At 46.6% G+C, this 23,879-nt stretch overlaps 1 protein-coding gene and 1 pseudogene across 2 annotated transcripts; one reads left to right on the forward strand and one right to left on the reverse strand.

Moving 5' to 3' along the window:
- The first annotated feature begins 13,351 nt into the window (after nucleotides 1–13,351).
- B3GNT6 (UDP-GlcNAc:betaGal beta-1,3-N-acetylglucosaminyltransferase 6) lies at nucleotides 13,352–19,184 on the forward strand. 2 transcript variants are annotated; one of them, XM_046014306.1, is made up of 2 exons: nucleotides 13,352–14,143; nucleotides 14,492–19,184. In XM_046014306.1, the coding sequence occupies exons 1-2, from the start codon at nucleotides 13,778–13,780 to the stop codon at nucleotides 14,549–14,551; spliced, it is 426 nt and encodes a 141-aa protein (XP_045870262.1). In that variant the 5' UTR covers nucleotides 13,352–13,777; the 3' UTR covers nucleotides 14,552–19,184. The 2 variants fall into 2 exon arrangements, with proteins under 2 accessions (XP_045870262.1, XP_045870261.1); XM_046014305.1 differs by having other exon boundaries at nucleotides 15,676–19,184.
- Nucleotides 14,541–14,631, reverse strand: LOC123950231 (annotated as a pseudogene).
- Nucleotides 19,185–23,879: the final 4,695 nt, after the last annotated feature.

Below are 23,879 nucleotides of genomic sequence, written 5' to 3' on the forward strand. Positions count from 1 at the left end.
CCTGGGTCTGCCAGGAGGTAGCTTTCCTCACTCACCTGTAAGGCTGGGAATTCTGTAAGCCAGGTGCCAGGTGGGTTTTCCAGGAAGGTTCCTTAAAGTCCACCTTTGTTTCTTAAGCCTGGTCATCTCTGATGCTATGCACACCATTCTCATACATGACACTCCAGTCAAAGCCTAATATAACCAGTGTTTATATATATAACCTAATATAACCAGTGTTTCTAATTGTGTCTTGTTATAAAAAGAACAAATTCTTGCTGAACTTACTCAAATAACTATATTGCCATGAAAATAACATTCAGGAGGGTTTCCAAATTTTGGATGGATCAGGCAGGGAGAAAAGATAAATGTTTTGTTTTTGTTTACAAAGGCATAACCTACTAAATTGCTATAAGTATAGATAAGAGAAAGGGATTCTTAAACCCAGAAAATGAAACATTAAAGAATGATCAATAATCTGAGCAAAGGTCATAAAAGAAATCATAGTCATTCTTTATCAGTCCACTCAGTGCCATGTGATAAATTTGGGTGTTTCTTGATTTGGGGTTCTATGAACCTATGAGATTTTCTATTTGTTTTAGAAATCATTATTCAGGGTATGATCTTAAAATTACCTAAACAACGACATCAGAAACCTGTACCCCAGAGTACATGCTCTAATCTTACTGTGGATCCCTGAGACAATCCTTTTTTGTTGAAGATTAAACTTACAGCTGATTACAAGAATTTTCAGGAAAACATCAGAGTAAGATAATATATGTGAGTGACAAAAGGCTTTAAATGGCCATGGTTAAAGATTTGATGAGAGTTCTTTATAATGTAGTTGACAAGGAAATTGAGTTGTCTCTGTGATATTTAACATTTTAAGATAACTGGAGTCACCATTGATCACATTCTACCAGGACATGGACAGCTATGACATTGACAAATTTCCAATAATCCAAGAAACTGTGTCCTTTTAACAGGGAATTTTACCTCTAGTTTTGCATCCATATACCATTGACCTCATTTCTTTAAAAAAAAAAAAAAAGATTGTAAATAAACACTTTCAATCTTAGTCAGTTTGCCCACATGAATAAGGTATTCCCCCTTCTTTCTCTCCCCTCCGCCCTCTGTCCCCTGCCCTCTTCTGCAGATCCTTTACAACTTTGTGCCCATGTGGGATTTCGTCCTTTCCTCATCCTCATTCTGGAACAACCTTTAAACAACCTCTGTGCAACTACTTGAGGACAAAATTGTTCTTCTTGTTTCCTTAACAAAAACACATCTTTTATTTCTTTCAGGCCTTTTGAAATTGCGTCCCATCTTTATTGTTTCTCGTATTTTAGACTTACATGTGTTGATTAGCATTCTTAGCCATTAGTAACCTAGATTTCTGGTGAAAATGAGAAAGTCATTAATTGTGAACTGTCACATATCAGCATTTTGTAAATTAGCACGTTTATGAATGTACCATTCAGTTTCCAGAGCTGTATGTTTCTTCATAGTACAGTTTCTTAATGTGGTGAAAACATGTTTATTAACAGACCCAAATATCTTTAGTCAAAATAATCTTTAAGTCAAATAACAGTTCCAAATATTTTTAATGAAAAATAAGTCAAAAGTAGATAAGCTTGGGCTTAGTAATTGTTTCCCTATTGTTTTATTTGAAAATGATCTAAACACAGATACAAATAACTGCTTCATCTGAAATTCAAACTGAAAGTAAAACCCTGACTTGGGACCGTAAACTGTGACATTGGATAATGAAATCTTGACATCGTTGAGAGAAAAGTGGAAAATGTGTAAGAGCTAGCAAGTTTCACCAAGCTGCAATTCTTTCCCTGATAGGCAATTAGAGCAACTAAGGAGAAGACTGAGCACTAAAAAATGTAAGCAGTATTGTTAGCTACAGAATTTCTGCTGTAACAGACATAAACTTGGCCATTTACAATAAGCAGTACCAACCCCATTTTAATTCACTTTCAGTAGCCAGTATTGTTTCATAAGACCTGCATTTAACACTAAATCCAGCAAGTTACTACCTTTTTGGATTGGCAGCTCGTGTAGAAAATGATCACAAGAGTATTTCCTCCTAGAAGACCCTAAAAACAAAAAAATTATCACAGGTGACCTAAAACAGCCCCACTCTGTTTAGCTCAGCAGCTGTCGGTGTTACAGCACCAACCACACAGGTCACACTTCGCTCAACTCTTTTTCAGCCCTTCTTAACAAGACCTGCTTTGTTGCTTTAAAGACTACAACACTGATACTTGAACTAGATTTAGTCACTGGTAATTTATTCACAAAATTGTCAGTAAAGAAGCTTTATTTGAAACTTCCAGCAGTGTCTTTGCAGAACATCACTTGTACATTGAGTTGGGGAAGTAACTAAGTTTGCAGCAGAGCACATTTCTTGGGGAAATCTTTAAGCACATAAATGTAGTTCACTACAGATACACATTTTGAGATCATCTGCACCTTAAAGAAAATGATAAAAATGTTTTATGATATCATATGGCTCTAGACCAAGGGTTGGCAAACTACAGCCCACAGACCAATCCAGTCTGCAGTTGTATGGCCCGCAAGGTAAGAACGATTTTTGCATTTTAAAAGTGTTGTTTAAACATACAGAAAGAAGACTATGCGGCAGAGATGTATGTGGCATGTGATGCCTCAAATACTCACTGCCTGGTTGTGAGAGTTTGCCTCCTCTTCTCTAGGCCTCCAATAAATGAACTCCGTAATGCAAGTACAGTGTAGTACTTCCCACTGCACTTGTCCGCAGGATGATTCCAGTGTGTATTCATCAGAATGAAAATATTTTATACATTTAAGACCTCTCTCACTCCTTTGTTGAATGTAATAGGATTTGTGTTTAAATATTTCCACTATAAAATTATTTCTTCATACCAGTTTTACTAGATCATTGAGGCCTGCTCTAAGTGCCTAAACCTTTGAATAAAATTACATGATTTTGTTTTCATTGTGAAGAGAGTTACATTCCATACTGTAAAATCCAAAGATGCTAGTTAGCATTCAGTTTTTAAGTTGACTTCCAAAAAGTTGAGATCTTCTGACCATCTTTCCTCATGCCCTGTAAAATGTGTCATGTGGCAGTTGTCAGGGAATTAATAAGCTATCACAGTAATGGGTGGTTTTTTTTTTTTTTTAAACTTAGTCCTTTTTTTTTCTAACAAAGTCCTTTTCACAATTAGTCCTGGTTTCCTTTTGGCTTTTCTTTTTAGAGCTAAATTATTTAATACCAATTAATTAGTGAGTCTGTTTTAATAACTAGGTATTATCAATTTCTGTTTAATGTTCTGATCAGACATTGTCTACTGTCCAGCATTCCACACATTTAATATTTCTGAGTCGTTAATGTGACCAACAGATAAACCGCTCAAGCTAATATAAAGGTTCCTAGTTTCATTTTGATGCAGATGTCTGTTCTATTAGCAATTATTTAATAAACATAGGTTGTACTGAATCTTTGCAAAGAACTAACCATTTTCAGGTGATCTCCGACCTGCTTATTCACTTTTTCCATTTGATTTGCCAATGCCACAATCATTTTTCTAGAAGATAGTAAAATTATGTATTTTTATCTAATCTGCTATAATCTTGGCTATATGTCGTTACTTCTCCAGGTGAAAGTATTAAAAATGATAACTGTTTTGAAATAAGACTTCTGGTAATGTTTTACCCTGGTTTATATTAATACATTTATATAAAGGTAGGTCAACCATGTTTAGTTGCACAGTCTGTGCACTGCACAAGTTACCCATTTGAGGGAGGGGGTTACTGGAGGCTGAAATCTAACCTGTGCTCAGCTTGGCAAGGTATGTGCCTTGGTAGGGTTGCATCTTGGGACACCTTTTCCCAGTTTCTAGGTGAAAGGGTCTGTCTAGGCCAGCAGCAATCCTATCCTGTTCATGGGAAGGCTCTTTCTACTCCAAGCCTAGGTAATTTGCAAAGCAAAAGCTAGTTAAACATTTCTAATCTATAAATACACAGCATTCTCAACTTTAGGAGCTCCAGAGTAAACACGTGAACCCTATAGCTTCACACAACAAAGGGGAAAAGATCAAAACTAGAAAAAAATATACTGCATAAGCCATTGTACGTCTGTGGTTTCTATCTTTGTCAATGGCCAAAGGGCCATCTGCAAGATGTAAAACATAGCTAGGACTTCCCACTTCTCACTCAGTAATCCAAACCATGGCTTTTCAAATATTAGTTTTCCTAGCCAAACCCACTGGAATGGGAAGTCTGAATCACTGCTGATCATGTGGTAGATAAGTCAACTTGTTTCTCCTTTGTATGTCAGGAAGGCACAGCCTTACCTGAATCAACAGGCTGCCAAGGAATGCAAGCGAATTTGCAAAGTGATTTGAAAGTGAGGACAATATGGGTTGGGATTGCTTTAATTCTACCTCAGAGTAATTCATGCCTTTCTCAAGCCACTCTGCCACACACACACACTCTCTCTCTCTCTCCAAACGCAGACACCCACCATTTGAGTGAATTTCTGTGAAATTGATGAGGCTTAAATCTAGCATGCTGGGAGTGGGGTTTTCCCCCCACCACCCCCAGGTTTTTTCCTTTTTTTCTTGCTTTAGCCCTGGACTGGAATACAGGTCTACCTAGGTGATAGAGAAAGCAGGACCTGTCTCACGTGGTAAGCTGGCCTTGTCTCAGAATAGGTCTGATTCTTAAATGTGGAGAAAGCATAAAAACAGAAAGGATTCATTTCTCGAGCTTTGCTATGTGGGAACCATATGGCCCAATGCCATCCACTTAGCAAACTTTGGAATGCTGTGTCCATGTTAGGTGCTAGGAGCACATGGAGAACAAGACTTCGTGCCCTAGCCACTTACACTCTAGTGCCCAACAAGTAACTACCAGGGACATTGGAGTGAGTATCATGGAGGGAGGAAACAGAGCTTTGGGAGTGTGCACAAGGGAACTAGAGAAGGGGACACGTCTCTGAGGAGGAATGTTAACTGAAGAGTGAGAGGAGTTAGGAAAAGAAAGGCCGGTTATAGCAGAGAGTAAGAAGTGAGTGTCTGGAGAGATGAGCAGGAATTAAGTCATGCAGGGCTTTCTTCTCTTTCTTTTTTTAAAAGATTTTATTTATTTGAGAGAGAGCGCACGCATGAGAGAGAGAGGGAATGTAAGCAGGGGAGTGGTAGAGGGAAAAGCAGGCTTCGCACCAAGGAGGGAGCCTGATGTGGGGCACAATCCCAGGACCCTGGGATCAGGACCTGAGCCAACGGCAGACACTTAACAACTGAGCCGCCCAGGCGCTCCTGCACAGGGTTTTCAAAGCCACATTGAGAACCTGAATTTGGAAAGCTCCTGAAAGGGTCGAAAATGGACTAAAGGGAGCCAGTGTGGATGCAGGGATACCAGATAGAAGATCAAATACATCTGAGTTATATGGGAAGCAGCAGATTTGGGGTGAGTTCGCAAGTAAGTTCGGGATTCATTGAGCGTGAAGTCTGTATGAGGGAAAATCCTGGTGGTGAGCTTAAAGAGAGTAAAATACTGTAGATCTGGAGCTCAGCTGAGCAGTTGGGTTGAAGACAGAACTCTGAGAAAAACATACATGATATTTGAAGCCATGAGAGTGGAGGAGATCATGGAAGGAAAGAAGAGGATCTCAGACTGAGCCCTATAAACCAAACCATTGAAGGATTAGTTAGAGGAATTATGAAGGGCAGGGGCACCTCCAACCAGAAAGAATCACTTCTTACTTGGAAAGGAATCCAGGGAGAAGAGCCCGAGTTCTAGTTCTCAGGGTCTCTGTATGCCCGAGGCTGGGCTGTTGCAGCTGTGGCTGCTGGCAAGGCTAGCTCTGGTCCACATGGCTTGTTGGGGGGAGGGCAGTGGCCCCGACCCAGCACTGCACTGAGGCAGTAGGCTCCAAGGGAAGCCTGTCAGCGTTAAGTCCTGACAGGGCACAGTTACAAACTTCATGTCCTTGTTGGTGTCTACAGATCTGGCTTAGGATTTTGGGCCCCCACTGAATAGGTGTCTTGTAAACAAGTCACTTAACTTTAGATACCGGATTCTGGATTTGTAAAATGTAGGATTGTCTGAAGGGTTAGCACCACGGTGTAGCATGAATCTAATTATAGTGGGCTTTCTGAGTAGTATCCTTCCTGTGAGAATGTCCAGCCTGGGCCTGGCAGGGATACCTCAAAACTTGTGGACAACCCTGAGGAGTCAACCTCTCTTTCAGGTCCCTCTTCCATTGACCAGTTTGACCTGGAGCAAGGGGCTATCCAACTTTCCTCCCTTCCTGGTCATCAGGTGCCAGCTTGTGCTCACAAAAGCTGTTTGTCTTGGAGGTGGGGACAGGGTCCTCTGCCTTATCCCACTTCAGTTTTTCAGACTAGGGTGTGGCTGAACAAGAACTGGACTGAGACTTTTACACTAGATTAAAACACCACCCATTGTGAAGAGGTGGGCCGGAAAGGAGTTAAGATTGTTATAACTCCACTCTGAACAGTACACACATGTCTGAAGTCACCCTGCCACACATATCCACTACATACATCTTAGTAGGATCCCCGCCCCCCCCAACCCACTGCCCCTGGCCACTCCAGAACCTTCCTAGAGAGGCCATAGTTGCCTGTCCTAAAGCCTATTCATTTTACTCCAATAAACTTACCCCATCTAACTCTCTCGCCACTTCAATTCCCCTAAACTTCCCAAAAGACATTTCTGTTAAGGAAAATAGATGTGGTTTTAGGGGGCTTAAACAAAATGAGTCGTTCTGCTCACCTGGATGGTTGCTCCTGACAGGCCTCAGCCTTGAGTGCAACAGGAATTCTTAATCTGGGAAAAATCCAGTCAGGTCCCTCCTTAGGGCTGTTCTCTTGTCCTCATGTGCCCAGATTCCATTGGTGCTCTCATCCTCTTTCAGCCTTCACCTGCCCAACAGTTTCCAGGAAGTCCGGACTTCCCTAATCCTTCAGTCATCTCAACCATCCCCATCAAAAGCTATACTCCAGCCCCGCCCCCTTTTCCCTCCTTCCTCCCACCACTCCCTTCCCTCTCATCCAAGTTAAAATGCAGGCATGGTATTCTAAGCCCTTCCCAGGGTACTTCTATCTTTGTATCTTCAACTCCCAATATTTATTCCTTCAATCACATTAAACCTGGAATGTTTCCCAGACATGCCCTGTTTATTCCCACCTCTGTAGCTCTGTCCGGGAGTGCCCTCTCCTTGCCTGCTGGCAAAACTCCTTTCCATCTCAAAGCCCATATGGTAAATTAAATATGGCCATCAATTTTTGGAGCTCCTCCTCATCCCTTGTATCTGGGCTGCTCCTGTGACTTGCTTTGACCAACAGAATGTGGTGGAAGTGATACAATGCAAGTTCTGAAGGCAAGGTCTTAGAGGCCTTGTAGCTGCTGCCCTCACCGTCTTGGAACCCCGAGACCACTGTGCCATGAGGCAGCCCAGGATGAAAGAGCACAGAAAGCACGAGTCCCGGCTGTCCCCAGCTGACCCATTAACTGACTAGAGCCACCGGAGAGAGCCCAGGCAGGCCTGGCACCAGAGGCTCCCAGGCCACCCACAGAATCTTGAAAAATAATTGAGACTGGTTGAGACTGGGGATGGTTTGTAACACAGCACTAGATAACTAATATAATCCCGTCCTAATGTGAAGTCTTCCACAGCTCTCTCAGTTCCTTTCTCCAGATTCCCTCTGTGTGTTTTGTATGCATCCCACCCCTTTTTAATTATTCAATATCTGGCTCTCCAAAGAGATGGTGAGGTCTTGAGGACCAAGACCGAGTCTGATTCACTTCTCACCTGACCACTCACAGTGGATAATGGGACGAAGTCCGTGATCATTTGCCAGATACAGTATGCTCGGATGTCATTAATGTGTTTAAAAAATAGCCTTATGAACCCTTCACATACGATTTCCTCATAAAGATTTTAGAGCATATCCTATGCTTTTTAAACTTTTTAAAAAGATTTTATTAATTTGTCAGAGAGGAGAGAAAGAGAGCACAAGCAGAGAGAGGGGCAGAGGCAGAGGGAGAAGCAGGCTCCCCACTGAGCACAGAGCCTGATGCAGGACTCGATCCCAGGGCCCTGAAACCATGACCTGAGCTGAAGGCAGATGCTTAACAACTGAGCCACCCAGGCATCCCCAGAGCATATCCTGTGTTAACAGAACAGGTCCCAGGCGCTGGGGTTGCTCTCAGTCCAGCAGGGAGACTGATCATGAAAACACAGCATTCAAGGGTTTCCATCAGGCATGCTGCTGGAGAGGACAAGGCAGTCATGGGTAGAGTCAACAAAACTGGAAGAAATGGCATTTAGTTTCATCACAAAGGGTAAGCAGTCACTGTAGGAGGAAGTTTGTAGCTGTCCCCCACTTCACCTTCCCTCCAAGGAGGAGGAGGATGTCATGGATTGGTCAGATTCAAGAATACTGAACCAAGCCCAGTCCCGGGAGTGGGGCCTCAGCATGTGAAGGCATGAGGTTAAAGGTAGGTCCCAACCTGGGGATGGCGCCTGTCTATTTCTTCTCTCTCAGACACTCGAGTTAAGACAGGGGCTTGGGCTGCTCCCCATTGCCGAGGAGGTGCACCTTCTCCCCCTCCCTGCACTGTTCTCCTTAGAGGGTGAAGAAAGAACCAGAAGGAGGACACGGAGGGAAAGGAACAGGACAAAGCTGCTGGGTTAGGGCTCCTTACTTGGAGTTGGGGCCAAAAGTAAAAAATTTGTTTGCTTGCCATATCCACTGTGCATATATTCCCCAGGAATACCTTGGGATGGTAAGGGGCTGGTGGATGACCCAGGAATCCATCCATTCATCTATCTCAGCATGAAACCAGAGGAGGGAATAACCAACAAACTTTTCCTGTCCTAGGAACATAAGTAAGAAAATCCCAGGCAGAGTGAATAGCATTGCAAAGGAAAGAAAACATATGCAAGGAGCAATAGATGGAGAAAGAAGTGAAGGGACAGGGTCACAAAGGAACTATGTGATCCTCCTCTACCCCATAAACATTACTGTGTTAGTTGCTAATGTTACTGTAGTACCCACTTACTGCATGCCATGCATGGGTCACCTTACACAAATCACCTCCTATCGTCCTCTGAGCCACTGAGATAAATGACTTGCCCGTGTTCCCACAGATGAGGAACGTGAGGCTTGAAAGGATCACCGAAGTGGCAGGTCTGTCCTCTTTAACCAACTTCGGCAGCCAAGGACACACGGTGCACTGAGCTCATTGTACCAGGCTTCCTGCAGGAGGTGGTACTTGACCTGAGTCTTGAGGGACAAGGGATCAGGGCCAGCAGAGGCCATGAAAGCCTAAGGTGTGAGGACTCCAGGAGATCCAGAAGAGGGCACTGAGAAAAGGGGGAAATCCAGCACAAAACAAAAACAAAAACAAAACCATGGAGGACTCCCAAAGCTCCACAGTGTCAGCATCCAGGAGCAGAGTCCTGCCCTCAGGAACAGGACCTGGCCCAACCTTTTCTTTACTCGTATCAAAAACTGGCTCTGATTCAGCTTCCTGGATCAGCTTTATCAAAGTAAATCCAAGTTTCCTTGAGACAAGAATTGCTGTTGCATTGAGACTGAGATGATTTTTCTTTCTAGAAATGATTCTGGGCAGGGAGAGAGAAGCTAGAGAACGCTTTTCCATTTTTTGTAAAACTAGATTTTGTGTGGCTCTTTGGCATGGGCAAACTTATTTTCTTGCTTCCGATTCCACTGAGGGATGAGTGTTGACCTTCTCGATTTCTCCGTTGAGAAAACTCAAACCTGGATTAACGACTTGACACAGTTAATGAACGCAACTGGGACTCGTGCCCAGTTATTCAGACTCCAAATTGTACTCTCATTCGTTCTTTAATCTTTCATTTACTGGGGGGAAAAAATGTGCCAGGCACAGGACAAGCCACTGAGCTTTATAATTAAGTAGACTTAGACCATCTCACTGTCTCTCCTGTCTCCGTGCCTCAAATGCTGAAATATGAATATAGTGAGAGTATTTCTAATGGGACTCAGTGACTGCACCAACACTTTTGCAAAGATCTCTCACTTTTTTGGGCAGTTACTGGCACTGCCATTTGTTTTTAAGATTTTATTTACTCATTCGATAGAGAGAGAGCACACAAGCAGGAGGAAGAGCAGACAGAGGAGAGGGAGAAGCAGGCTCCCTTCTGAGCAGGGAGCCCAAAGCGGGGCTCGATCCCAGAACCCTAGGATCATGACTTGAGTCAAAGGCAGATGCTTAACTGACTGAGCCACCCATGTGGCACCCCATGGCACTGCCATTATTTCACTGAACACCTGCTTTGTACCCGTCTTGTGCAAGACATTGTGCGTGGACTATAACAGGCAAGCACTTGAGCGTAATTCAATCCAGTAACACCTCCTATGTGGAAATGACTCAATCTGAAAATATTTATTGAGCACATACTTTGGCAAAGTATTCATTCAACACATATTTACTGGCACCTCTGATAATCATAATAGCTAATATTTACTGACTGCCTATTCTGTATTGAGTACCGTGTGAAATTCTTTACATATATTATCATTTACTCATCACAGTAACTCTTAGGAGGTAGATATTAGACAGCTTGAATTAACTTGCTCAGAGCATGGAATTAGAAACTAGTAGAGGCAGGGAGACTAGAGAGTAAAGAGTAGAGAGCAGGAGAGTAGAGAGGCCTTGTGGATCCCGAGGATGGTGCTCTGGCTTCCAGCAGGATCGGCGTGAGCGCTGCTGGTGTGCCAAATGAAGCACCCCAAATTCCAGACAATGTGGGAGATTGGTTCTGGGGCATCTACCCCTTCACCGCTGATGGGAACAATTTCCAGAGGAACTTGATGCTAACTTTGGAACTTTTTGCTGTGGGTGTTTGGCTGGCCAGGAATTTGAGTGACATTGACCTAATGGCACCTCACCTGGGGTGTAGTCAAATAGACACATAGGACCCCCTCCGCTGAATCTGAACATTCCAAAAACAGAGCCTCCCATCTGTGACCATCACAAGACTTGCCCTGATGGAAGTTGACGTTTCATTCAGACAGGCACCTTCCCTTCCCAATTTCCTTTTCTCTGTTGAGCCCACTCAGAACTCTGTTCTCCGGTCAGCAATCGGGTTTCAGCCAAAGTGTTATCCTCTGTTCTGTAAAGTTCTGTACATAGCCCCTCGGTTTATGCAGGGGTGGTATTTGCTCTTGCCCTGAGGAATAAGCTAATGGTATTTTAACAAATATTTGGAATAAAGACTGCACACAAGGCAAAAGGAAAAAAGAAACTAGTAGATGCAGATGCAGTATTTGAACCTGGGAAACCAGCCTTTTTTTTTGGAAACCAGCATTTTTTACCACTATGTCGGCGGAACCCCAGGACACCAGGGGTGAACAACACAGATGCCATCCCTGCCCTCAAGATGCATAGAGAATAGGAGAGAAGATACACTTTAAAAAAAATAATGTTCTGGTCTCCTTTGAGCTACAATAAAGCCTAGCCAGGGCCGTACCTCTTCAGTGGACCTGAAGGATAAAGCGGCTGAGCAGGCAATAAGTAGGCAAAGGAAGGAGAGGGCATCCATCCAGGCAGGGGAGCTCCAAGGCAGAAGGAGCTTTGCCAGTCTCAGGCTGGTGGCCAGGGCATGTGGCTGACAATAGGAAGCCAAGGAAAGGAGCATGAGGTTTGGCATGAAATCTGCACGGTTCACAGGTACTCCAGCTACTGTGGAGGAGGGATTCCCCAAGAGCACGGACGTATGTGGAGAGACCGAGCAGGAGCTATGTCATCTGAGCCACAGATGCTAGTTTGGAAGAGACTGTTGGATAGTGGGAGTGGAAGTAGATAGGTGGAGGAAACATTACGGCGTTAAAATCAACTGAGCTTGGGTGGGGGGATGAGGACAAGGAAGGAGTTAATCACAGTTTGGGGCTTGAACAAAAACCACAGTGGGTGGTGTCACTCTGGGACAACTCTGGGGACAAAGATGAGAGTTGAGGTTGCACCCGATGTGGCTGTGGGCCACCACGTGGAGTTTGGAGGTCCTCAAGCAAAGGAGATAAGTAGTAGGACAGACTCTGGGGACCTCCCACTATTAAGGGTGGAAAGAGGAGGAAATGAGCAAAGGGAATTGAGAGATATGGTTAAAGAGGGAGGAGGAAGGGCAGGAGAGAGTGGCATCTCTGAAAGTGGAGTGTTTCAAGAGGGACAGGACCCAGAGTGATGGAATTTCGCATGGAGTAAATACAGGAAAGGCTGTTGTGATCTGGAGTTCGTCCTGCAGGGGTCTTCATGAAAGCAGGGTTTGAACGGCAGCTGGACAGGTGCAGGGAGTTAGATACACAGCAAAGAGAGCCTGACCTGGCATGTTTGGGGAACAGAAAATAATACCAGGCAGGAAGAAAAAGAAGTGGGGCCAGAGGACGTGGAAGAGGTCATAATACCAGTGCCACTTGTTGACTGGCTTTCTATGTTCATTTAATGCTCCCAACAACCCTGCAAAGTAGGAATCTACTAGCCCTTTCTTGTAGAGAGCCCGCAGCCCTAGAGATTGGAAGTGACTTGTTCAAGAGGATACCCAATAGTGGGGACACCGGAAGCAGACCTGGGTCTGAGTCCAATGCTATCACCTCCTGCTTCCTTGACTAGGGTGGCAAGGAGGGGAAATGGATCAGAGAGAGGGCTAACAGGGATGGAGAGGAGGGAATAAGCATGGAGAGATTGGGGTGCAGGAACTCCAGGATATGGAGCGTGGATGTAAATTGAGGCTGGGGAGAGTCAGGGCTTCTGGTTGGAGCAACTGGGTGGATGGTGGTACCATTTACTGAGGTGGAAAAGCAGAATATGAAGTCACGGGAAGATGAGGATTTTAACTTTGACATGAGACTGCTGCGCCTAGGTGGCATGCGGGGGAGATGTGGGGAGACAATGAGATTCTGAAAGTCAGAGCCCTCTGGACTGTGGGAGACGGGAGATGCTTCTGTGTACTCTTGAACTGCGTTTCCTTTGACCTTGTAGCAGCAAAGTTGAGAAGGCCTGTTTCTGGGAGAGAAGTGGGAAGGGTGCCCTTCTGCTGATGTCAAACATGACTCCTAGCTCACCTCTTACTCGGTTTACCCCACAGATGTCTTTTCTCTGCCGCAGGTCCATGAATCCCAGGGCTTTGTCCCTCTTTCTGGGGGGTGTGAGTTTCTTGGCCCTGAACCTCTGGTTCCTCCAAGCCTCCGGGTTCCAGAGGGAGAAGGTGTGGGATGGTTCTCCAGAGGCTCCCCCTGCTGCTCTTGCGGCTGCGCAGCCGTGGGCATTCAGTTCAGAGTCCCGAGGTGTGGCCAACGACTCGGTCAACGCCATGGTCGACTTTGACTGGAGCAGCTGCCCCCACGCATCTGCAATCCAAGACTTCCTGCGGTGCCGCCACTGCCGCCACTTTCCCCTGCTCTGGGACGCGCAGACCAAGTGCGTGGGCTACCGCACGCTACTGCGGGCGGTCAAGTCGTGACCCGCCAGCCACGAATGGCGCTAGCTCATCCGCCGCGCGTGGGGGCAGGGGAGCCGCCCCTTCCTGCTGGGCTCCCTGGGGTCCAGCAGGCCGAGAGCACGGGGCGGCTGGCGGCGCTGGCGGCACTGGAGGCGCGCGAGCTCAGCGACACGCTGCAGCGGCCCTTCACCCACACTTTCCTCAGCCCCACGCTCCAGCACCTGCACCTGCTCGACTGCCTGGCGGAGCGCCGGTCGCGCGCGCGCGCTTGCTTCCTGCTCAGCCGCGGCGACGATGTCTCCGCGCACGCCGCCGACCGCCGACGTGCTCTGCTTCCTGCAGAAGCTGCAGCCGGGCCGCCCCCTCCTCGCGGCGCGACTCCTGGCCCGCTCGGTGCCCGTCCGCGAGGGCTGCAGCAAGTCCTTCGCGCCCCCGCGGCTCTATCCCGGGCAGGCCTACTTGCTGCCCAGCCCCGCGCGAGGCCGCCCACCACAGCCCGCTCTTCCCCATCCGGACGCCTACAGGGGCACGTGTCTGAAGCGCGCCAGCGCGGCGCCCGGCAGTCCTCCTTCCACCCCTGCCTGCCGCGAGCTGCGGCCTGTGCACCGCTGTGCGCCCTACGAGATGCTGCTCACGTGGAAGGCGCTGCGCGAGCCGGGGGTGAGCCGCACCCGGGTCCTGAGGACGGGCGGGAGGGTGAGCAGCCCCACACGAGACGCTTTCCGCGCTGAGAACGGATCTTCCCTGCTCTGGATGCCTTTTATTCCCACCCCCACTCCCCGCCCCCAGCTCGGTGCACCCGAATCTGAACCCGGCTACACAATAGAATCACCAGGGCAGGGGTAGGAAAGGCCTGGGGCCTGGCCCCACCTCCACAGTTTATGATTCTATCATTCTTGGGTGTCCTCAGACATCTAGGTGATCCGAATGTGCAGCTATTCGGAATGAAGCCCACTGGGCAAGGGAGGTCCGTTATCCTTCCAAACCCAGCTCCCTTGCCCCCTCCAGGAGCCTGCGGGGCCAGCTCCTGCACTGAGCCCGTGGGGGCAGTGGGGCAAGGCGGTGTGAGGAGCCAGGATGGAACGTCACCTGTTGGGTGCGGTACACGGATACTACACTTGATCTTAGCCAAAAGGCCGAGAAGCGATGGGGTGCAGTACACGGGTGGTCATTGCCGTCATTCACTCCGCTAGTGAGTACTGATGGGGCCGAACGGCCGGTCAGCAGATAGATCCCCTCCCCTAGAAGTCAGTTCACACTTGGGCCCTGGAGAGCAAACAGATCAGAGCTGGGGGCGGGGGGTGTCTAACAGCCTTCCTCCCACCCAGTTCTCTCTACCACTCCCCCACCCCTGCAACACCTCTGTGAGGTCAAAATCCCCACTGTGCAAAGGGGGACCCTGAAGCTCACCAAGGACAGTGATCCAGGGCCATGTGATCATTCCCAGTTATCCCCCCACTGTGGTCCTCTCCACACTCACTGACTCCAGCTGATGGCCTCTTCTAATGGCCTTGCCCATGCACACCTGCCCCAACAGCACTTACTCCCGGGATGGGGGGGGGGGGTGGCACGGGGGCAGACAGGCTCCTTGGCAGGGTCTGGGCCTCAGAGTTGGTCAGCCTTGGGGAACCAAGCTGGAGATTCAGGGTGGGGTCAGCGTGGGGGTCAGTGATGATGAAACTGTTAAAGATGCTGACTGGGAAATCTGGACAGTATTTGGAAAGTGTGTGGAGGTCAATGTACAGAACTGTGTTGGGGGTGGGAAATCCGATTAGCAGCCTTGAGGGACAATGATCAGGGAGAGTGCAGGGGAGATTGGCTCTGTTGTGAACATCAGTTAGGAGGCTGGGGGGTCAGTGATCAGGACTCTGGAAATCGGGCTGTGGTCCTGACTGCCAGGAGCTGTCAGCCATCTTGGCAGAGCAGGAAAGTCAAGGAAACTGCTTCAGGGTGAGGCAGAAATGTGTATCACGGTCCCAGCTGTGGGAACCTGACAAGAGGGACACAACTTCAAGGAGGAAGGAGCCCCAGTGGGAAGTCAGGAGGCCGACCAAATGCCTTCCCTGCCCTCAGGACAAGGCCCATCCCTCCCCTATGGTGGACTGGATCCGGGCAGAACCACATGCAGTGTCTTGCTTTGTGGGGCTCCCTCCTGCCTCTTCCTCTCCACACAAGCTCTCATCCTGTCACAGGAAATACCTTCCAACCGCCACCACCATCCACGTCTCTTGAGGCATTTAGGAAGTTGCCAGCTGTCCACCAAAATCTGCTACTCCCTCCGTCCTGGGCGCACACCACTGCCTGGGAGCCTACACTGCCCAGCTTTCGTTGCAATTTGCCATGACCCTGTGACCAGACTTTCTTAGATGACTGCTTGTGGACACCATGAGGAGCACACCTAAACCCTGCCTGGCCTGGGCTCACCTCCCTGGATTGGCCCAGGGATGGGCCTGTGACCCAGCTCTGACCTCGCAGATGAGGACAACACTCCAGGACTACCTCCAAACAAAGAGCTGCTCTACCCAAGATGTCAGTAGTGCTGAGGCTGAGAAAACTCTTTTCCTCTCTGCAAGGACCTGGAGTCGACCCTGGATCTCAGACAGGCCTTTACGCAACTCCTGGTGTGGTAGCCAGGGGTCACCGCAGCTTGAGTGTGCCGCAGCCACTCCTCAGGCCTGCCCCCCCAACCATGCTCCCATCTCAGGAAAGGGCCCTATCATCCCCTGACTGTTCCACACCAGAAGGTGGGCGGTGATGATGCATCTCGAACTCTCCTTCTCCCTCATAGCCCATCTGGTCCACCACCAAGTTCCATTGATCCAAAATAGCTCTCCAGTCAGTTCTTTCTCATCTGTCCATCTTCTTCTCCATGGTGCCAGCTCTCACATGGGCCAGAGCGACCTAGGGATCCATTCTCTACCCTACAGCAGCCAAAAACCAGATCTGGTCATCATTTGGCCCATCTCAAAATCTAGCCCTGTTGCCCTCGGATAAGGAGCAAGTGCTTTTCCCTGCCCTCAGGACAAGGCCCATTCCTCCCCTGTGGAGGAACCTGCATTCCTTTGACCCCTCCAGCTTGATTTCTCCCCACTCTGCTGGGGCCTCTTGAAGTTCGGTGCATTCTCTGGCCCCTGGGCCTTCCACCATGCTGCTTCCTTGACTGAAACATTTTTCTACTCTTGCTTCGTTTTTTTAAAAAGTATTTTATTTATTTATTTGACAGAGAGAGAAAGAACACAAAAAGGAGCGGCAGGCAGAGGGGAGAAGCAGGGTCCCTGCTGAGCAAGGAGCCCAATGGGGGACTCGATCCCAGAATCCTGGGATCATGACCTGAGCTGAAGGAAGACGCTTAACCCACCGAGCCACCCAGGCACGGCCCCTGTCCCACCTCTTCCCCACCCCTACTCCTCTTCCTTCATCTGACAGAACCTTCAGATGCAAGGTGAAACATCACTTCTTTGGAAAAGCCCTTCCCAGCCCACCAGTCCTGGGGCACAGGGTTTCTCAACAGGATGGGTCCTTACACTCTACCTTGTTCTAGCTCTGAATTCCCCAGAACCCTCGCATCTGCATTCCCGCTGCGGCGACAAATGACCACAAAGCCAGCTGCTTAAACTCATGCAGATTTATTATCTTACTGTTCTGCAGGTCAGAAGTCCAACACAAGCTTCACTGACTTAAAACCAAGGTGTTGGCAGGACTGTATTCCTTTCTGGAGCTCTGGGGTGAATCTCCTTTCCTGGCCTCTTTCACCAATTCTGACTCTCCTGCTCCTCCTGTTTTTAGGGACCCTTGTGATCACATTGGGCCCACTTGGATAATCCACTCGGATCATCCAGGATTATCTTCCTATCTTAAAATCAAACCGTCAGCAACATTCATTCCCCCTGCAACCTTAATTCCCTTTTCCCTTGTAATCTAAACTATTTGTAAGTTCCAGGGGTGAGGGTGTGGACATATCTTGGGGTCATTATCCTGCCTACCAGTGCCTAATAAATATTTGTTCAACACGTGAACAATGATTAAATAATCAACTAAAACTAATAAATGAGGAAATGTTGTCCCTTCACACGGACCTCCCTGAGGCAGTCTCATGCTGGATTCCCTTCTCCCTAGGGCTTGTAACAGACAAGAAAACCAGAATGCTGAGGACAGGAGTGGACCCTTCCTTATTTGCTAGAAAGTCTGACTTCTGTGCTTTCACAACTTCCTCCTGTTTTCCTGACAAGCAGATGGACTCTCGCCCCTTTACAAGTAAAGAGATTAAGACTCAGGAAATTTATAGCTCAGAAGGGTTAGAACTCTGTAGTTATGGGCCTGCTGTGTCACTCTGGGTCCTGGTCATCCTTTCTCTGAAGCTGAGCTGCTCTTGTCACCAGGCCCAGTGAAGATCAGCGTCTGGCAGCGCCCTGGCACCCCCTCGCGTCATCTGGCCCTCAGGCGCGCCCAGCTACCACTCGCCCAGCCCGGCTCTTCAGGCTCTTGCGCCCCATAGCCGCGAGGGGGCGCTCCTCGCACACCGTTTCTGCGGGGAGGCAGGCGGCGGGTTCCTGGATCGGTGAAATTCTGGGTCACGGGGACGGTGCTCCCAACACCGTTACACCAGCAGGGCTCACTGACAAAGACCACATAAGCAGAGAAAACGATGGGCCTGTCTAACAAACGCCCTTGCGAAATCCTACATAAAATACCAGCAGACCGAGCATGACAACATGTAAAAAAGGAAAATGTATCAGCATCTGGACGGGTTTATCCCAGAAATTCCAGGTGGGTTTATTTAGCATGAGAAAAGCAATCGCGGTGAATGGATAGAAAAGGAAGATCTGTCGGGCAGATCAAGAGAAACGTATCTCTGGTGCAGGAGAAAAAAAGGGATAAAATTCAAGACCCATTGGTGACTCACTCACTCTCTTCCTTCCTTCTTTCCTTCTCCCTCCTTCCCTCACTCCCTTCCTTCCTTCCTTCCTTCCTTCCTTTCTTTTTTATTTTTTTTAAGATACAGAGAGAGCACAAACTGGGGAGGGGCAGAAGGAGAGGGAGAGAGAATCTCAAGTCAGCTCTGTGCTCAGCGGGAGCAGTGATGGGTCTGGATCTCTCCACCCTGAGATCATGATCCAAGCCCATATCAAGAGCCGGTCACTTAATGAGCGACCCAGGTACCCCAGCCATTCATGACTTAAAAAAAAAAAATTCTTTGTAAAAGGTGAAAGCGTTTTAAAGCATTTCCTTTAAGATTTGGAACAAGATGGAGCGCCTGGATGGCTCAGTCATTAAGCGTCTGCCTTCGGCTCAGGCCATGACCCCAGGGTCCTGGGATGGAGCCCCACATCATGCTCCCTGCTCAGCAGGAAGCCTGCTTCTCCCTCTCCCACTCCCCTTGCTTGTGTTCCTTCTCTCACTGTGTCTCTTTCAAATGAATAAATAAAATCTTAAGAAAAAAATAAAAGATTTGGAACAAGATTAGATGTGCCCACCATCACTTCTGTTCAACATTGTCCAAGACGTGAGAGCACAGCAGGAAGACAAGATAAAAATTCAAAGATATAATGACTTGAAAACAGAAAGGAAAAAATCAAAACCTCAGAGATCTGCAACCCTATCAAGTCCAATTTCCTGTCTCTGTAACAAATTAATGCCATACTCCTTATCTGAAGTGAAATTTGTGCATAATTTAATCTCTCATGCATATATTTTCCAAAAAATCACCATAATCCTTTAATTTTAATATTAGATTAATAAAATACTTTAAAATTATATGAATTGTAATGTATAAGTTCTTGGGCAAAACAAGAATAAACAAATAAAAAACACCTTACAGATTTCCAGATCTCTAAACTGGGGGGCAGTATACCTTATTGAGAACCAACATACAAATATCAATTTAATTTCTATATAGTAGTAATAAGCGGCCAGGAAAAGTCATTTTTTAAAGTACCACTATAATAGAGGGACACTTGGGTGGCTCGGTTGGTTAAGGGACAAGCCCCTCGAAGTCCTTGACTGCCTTGAATCCCTACCCCAACCAGGGAACAGGGATTATCATCATCCCCACTGGCCAGATGTGGAGACTGAGGCCCTGGAAGGAGAATGACCTGCTCAAGGTCACACCAGTCTTTAGAGGGAGGAAAACCTTCCCAGTCCCACCCATCTCAGCAGCACTGGGAAGGGGGTGGTGGCAGCAGCCCTCTGAGGCAGGAGGGGAGGGTGGAGCTCCAAGGTCAGGCCCACCTCAGCTTCCTCACCATTCCCCTCTCCTGTTCCCTTCCCAACCCTCCACCCATTCAATTCCAGAACCCCACCTGGGTGCCCCCTCACCCCTGCCCCTGCAGGCCGTGGGGACTGCTAATCTCTCCACTTTAAAGCAACATTATAACAATTTTTAGAGCCGGCCCCTCTCCACCCTGGAACAGTCATTTACAGAATTATTCTGTAGTGTTGATGACCCTCTTTTTCCCTCCTGCCTAGACTCAGCCTGGCCTTTGAGTAATGAACAGGCTCATTAACATAATTTTCCCAGTAGAAGAACAGTCTTTCCAGGAGGTCAATTCTGATGCTCTCCAAAACCCAGAAATGACATTAGTTTGTCAAATGTCATCCTTTATTCTTGTCTCCTGCTTCTAAGAGTTTGAAGCAATAGAGTAGGAGATTGGATTTGTATTTCAGAAAATTCATTCGGCTACAGTTGAAGGGATCTGAGGGGCAGGAGGGAGTCCTGGGGAAAGTGAGGAAATGGGGAGCAGGGGAGTAAGGGAATGCCTGACCTGGGAGGGAGAGAGGAATAGAGAGAGTCTAGAGGTCATGGCAGGTAGAATGGGACTTGGAGTTTGGAGTGCTAGCGGAAGGCACAGGAGGGAGCAAGCCTGGTTCAGGTCTCACCCAGGAACTTGAGCTTCACAGGCGTGGTGGGAAGAGTCAAGATTCTTATGAGGATGCTCTGGGCTTTTTGGGAAACAGTCTGACGTTCCTCAAAAAATGTCACGTGGAGTTATTCTATGACCCAGTAATTCCATTCTGAGGTATATACCCCAAAAGAACTGAAAACACGGGTTCGTCCAAGTATTTGTACATGAATGTCCACAGCAGCGTTATCCATAATAGACCCAAGGTGGAAAAATACCAAGGGTCCATCAATAGATGAATGGATAAGCAAAATGCAGTATATACATACAGTGGAATGTAATCCAGCCATAAAATGGAATGGTTTACTGACTGATCCGTGCTGTAACATCCACGAACCAGGAAAACATTCTGCTGGGCGAAAGCAGCCAGACCCCAAAAACCATCTATTGTATGATCCTACTTGTATGAAATGTCCAGAACAGCAAATCCATAGAGACAGAAAGTGGTTTCATAGTCACCAGGAGATGGTGGAGGCAAGGGGAGCAACTGCTAATGGGAAGATGAAAATATTCTAGAATGAGATCATGGTGATGATTGTACCATTTTGCAAATAGACTAAAATCTACTGAATCTTACCCTTCAAAAGGGTGAGTTGTATGGCATATAAAAAATTATATCTCAATAATAACACATTTACAAAGATGCAGTTGGAGACAAAGCACTCTCTCAACTTCCCTGCTCTCCCACTCCCTTTTCCTGCTCTCTCCACCCCTTCCCACCTGCCCCTCAGGAACCAGTCTCCGCAGACTGTCTGTCCTTCCTGTATTTCCTTTGCCCAAAGGAGCAGATCCCCTGTATCTGTGTGTGGGTTTTTCTCTTTCAAGATTTTATTTATTTATTTGACAGAGATCACAAGTAGGCAGAGAGAGGGGGAAGCAGGCTCCCTGCTGAGCACCATCCCAGGACTCTGAGATCATGACTTGAGCCAAAGGCAGAGGCTTAACCCACTGAGCCATCCAGGTGCCTATTCCTGTGTGTGTTCTTATGTTCTCTTCTTTCTGATATGAAGAGCAGCATTTTGTACAGATACTCTTTTGGCCTTTAATTTTTTCTCTTAATAGTGTGTCTGGAATTCATGCCGTATCAATTCAGAGATGGTCCTATTTTATTTTTTATTTATTTTATTGTTTATTTTATTTTCTATTTTATTATTTTATTTTTACAACTGCCAAATACTTCTTTGTATGGCTGGGCTATAGTTTATTCAACAGTCTCCCATGTGTGGTAGATTGTTTCCAAGATTTTGCAATTAAAAATAATGCTTCAGGGGCACCTGGGTGGCTCAGTTGGTTAAGCGACTGCCTTCGGCTCAGGTCATGATCCCGGAGGAGTCCCACATCAGGCTCCCAGCTCCATGGGGAGTCTGCTTCTCCCTCTGTCCTCCCCTCTCATGCTCTCTCACTGTGTCTCTCTCTCAAATAAATAAAAAAAAAATTAAAAAAAAAATGCTTTAACAAAAAACCTTTTGCATATGTATTTCCACATTGCTGGAGGCCTGTCTTCAAGAAAGATTCTTGGAAGTGGAATTCCTAGGTGAAAGCGTAAGGGCATATTTAGTTTTGTGAGGTATCGCCAAAGTTCTTTCCAGACGGTTGCGTCAATTTGCATTTCCACCAGTGAGGTACATAAATGTATTTGAATGCCTGTTTCCCCACAGCCTTGCCAACAGAATGTGTTGTGGTATTTTTCATTTTTTTGCCAGTCTGATAGGTGAGAAATGCAGTCTTTCTCAGAGTTGTTCTAATTTGCCTTTCTCTAATTCTGAATGTCCTTGAGCAGTTTTTTCCTTATGTTTAAGGACCATTTTTTTCAAAGACTTTATTTATTTGAGAGAAAGGCAGAGCAGGGAAGGTTTGGGGGGGTAAGGGCAGAGGAAGAGGGTGAAGCACTCAGCAGGGAGCCTGGCCTGGGACCAATGACCCTGAGGGCCATTTTTTATAGCTGTTTTGGTGAATCGTCTGTCCTGCCCTTCCCCTCATTTTACTGTTGGATTTTTGGATTTTGTCCCTCAACTGTTAAAGAGTTCCTTATGTATTAGGGAGAGCTGCCCTTTGTGGTATAATGTTGGGGATATTTTCTTCCCATTTGTCACTTGTCTATGGACTCCGTGTCATGCAAAGTTTGTTTATTTCTATGTAGCTAAATTTATCGTCTTTTCTTTTATGGCCTCTGGGCTTTGAATCGTCATGGAAAGCCTTTCCCAACCATGACACTTAAAGAGGAAGTCACTCGTGTTTCCTTCTGGTCCTTGTATGGTTTCAGTTTTACACTTAGAGCCTGAAACCATGGAGTTTATTCTTCTGTTGGATGGGGTGCAAGATATGGGTCTATTTTTTCCCCTTTTCCAAATGGCTACCCAGTAGCATTTATGACAAAGTCCATCTTTAGTATGTAACAAAGGTGTACCTCGAATCACTGGGATAGCGACGTATTGAGGTCTTTTTCCAAATTTTTTAGCTAACTGCAATTTGTCTCTTCATGCACCAGTGTCCCATTTTTAATTACAGAAGCTTTTATTGTTTTAATGCCTTTAATTTTTCGTAAGTAAGCTCTACGTCCAATGTGGGGCTCAAGCTTACAGCCCCTAGATCAAGAGTCACATGCTCTACCGGTTGAGCCAGTCAGGTGCTCTGACATTTTAAATGTCTGGTAAAGCCTCACAGATCTTCTTTTCCAGTGTTTTCTTGCCTTTCTTGCCTATTCTTGCATGTTTATTTTTCATATGCTCTTTGGCATCAATTCGTTGATCTTCATAAAATAGCTTGCCATTACTATTTTTTTTAAACATTTTATTTATTTATTTGACAGAGGGAGAGCACAAGTAGGCAGACTGGCAGACAGAGACAGAGAAGCAGGTTCTTTACTGAGCAAGGAGCCTGATGCGGGGCTCGATCCCAAAGGTAGAGGCTTAACCGACTGAGACACCCAGGCGCTCAATTTGCCGTTATTTTTAATGGGCCTATTTTTAATTTGCATTGAAACTGCAAATTAACATAGGGAGAACTAACATCTTTACAATGTTGAATCATCCTACCCAAGAGCAGGGGATGTCTTTTCAATTGTTCTTCTTTAGTGTCTTTCAAGAATGTTTTGATTTATCCTCATATAGTTTTTTTTTTTTTTAAAGAGTGGTTACATTTCAAAGACTTTTAAAATGTATTATTTATTTATTTATTTGAGAGAAAGAGAGGCAGCGAGAGAGTACACAGCAGGGGGAGCAGCAGAGGGAGAGGGAGAAGCAGGCTCTCCGCTGAGCAAGGAGCCATGCACAGGACTTGATCCCGACCCCTGGATCGTGACCTGAGCTGACAGCCGACGCTTAATTGATTGATTGAGCCACCCAGGCATCCCTCCTCATATAGGTTTTACACGTTTCTAATTAAATTTGTTCCTAAGCATGGAATCTTTGTTGTTATCACAAATAGGGTTTTCTGTACTGTTAGGACCTTTGTTTATTGTTTTTCCATATACAAAGGTTATTGAATTTTATATTTTA

The sequence above is a fragment of the Meles meles genome, chromosome 8, assembly GCF_922984935.1.
Source record: "Meles meles chromosome 8, mMelMel3.1 paternal haplotype, whole genome shotgun sequence".
In the NCBI taxonomy this organism is placed as follows: Eukaryota; Metazoa; Chordata; class Mammalia; order Carnivora; family Mustelidae; genus Meles; species Meles meles.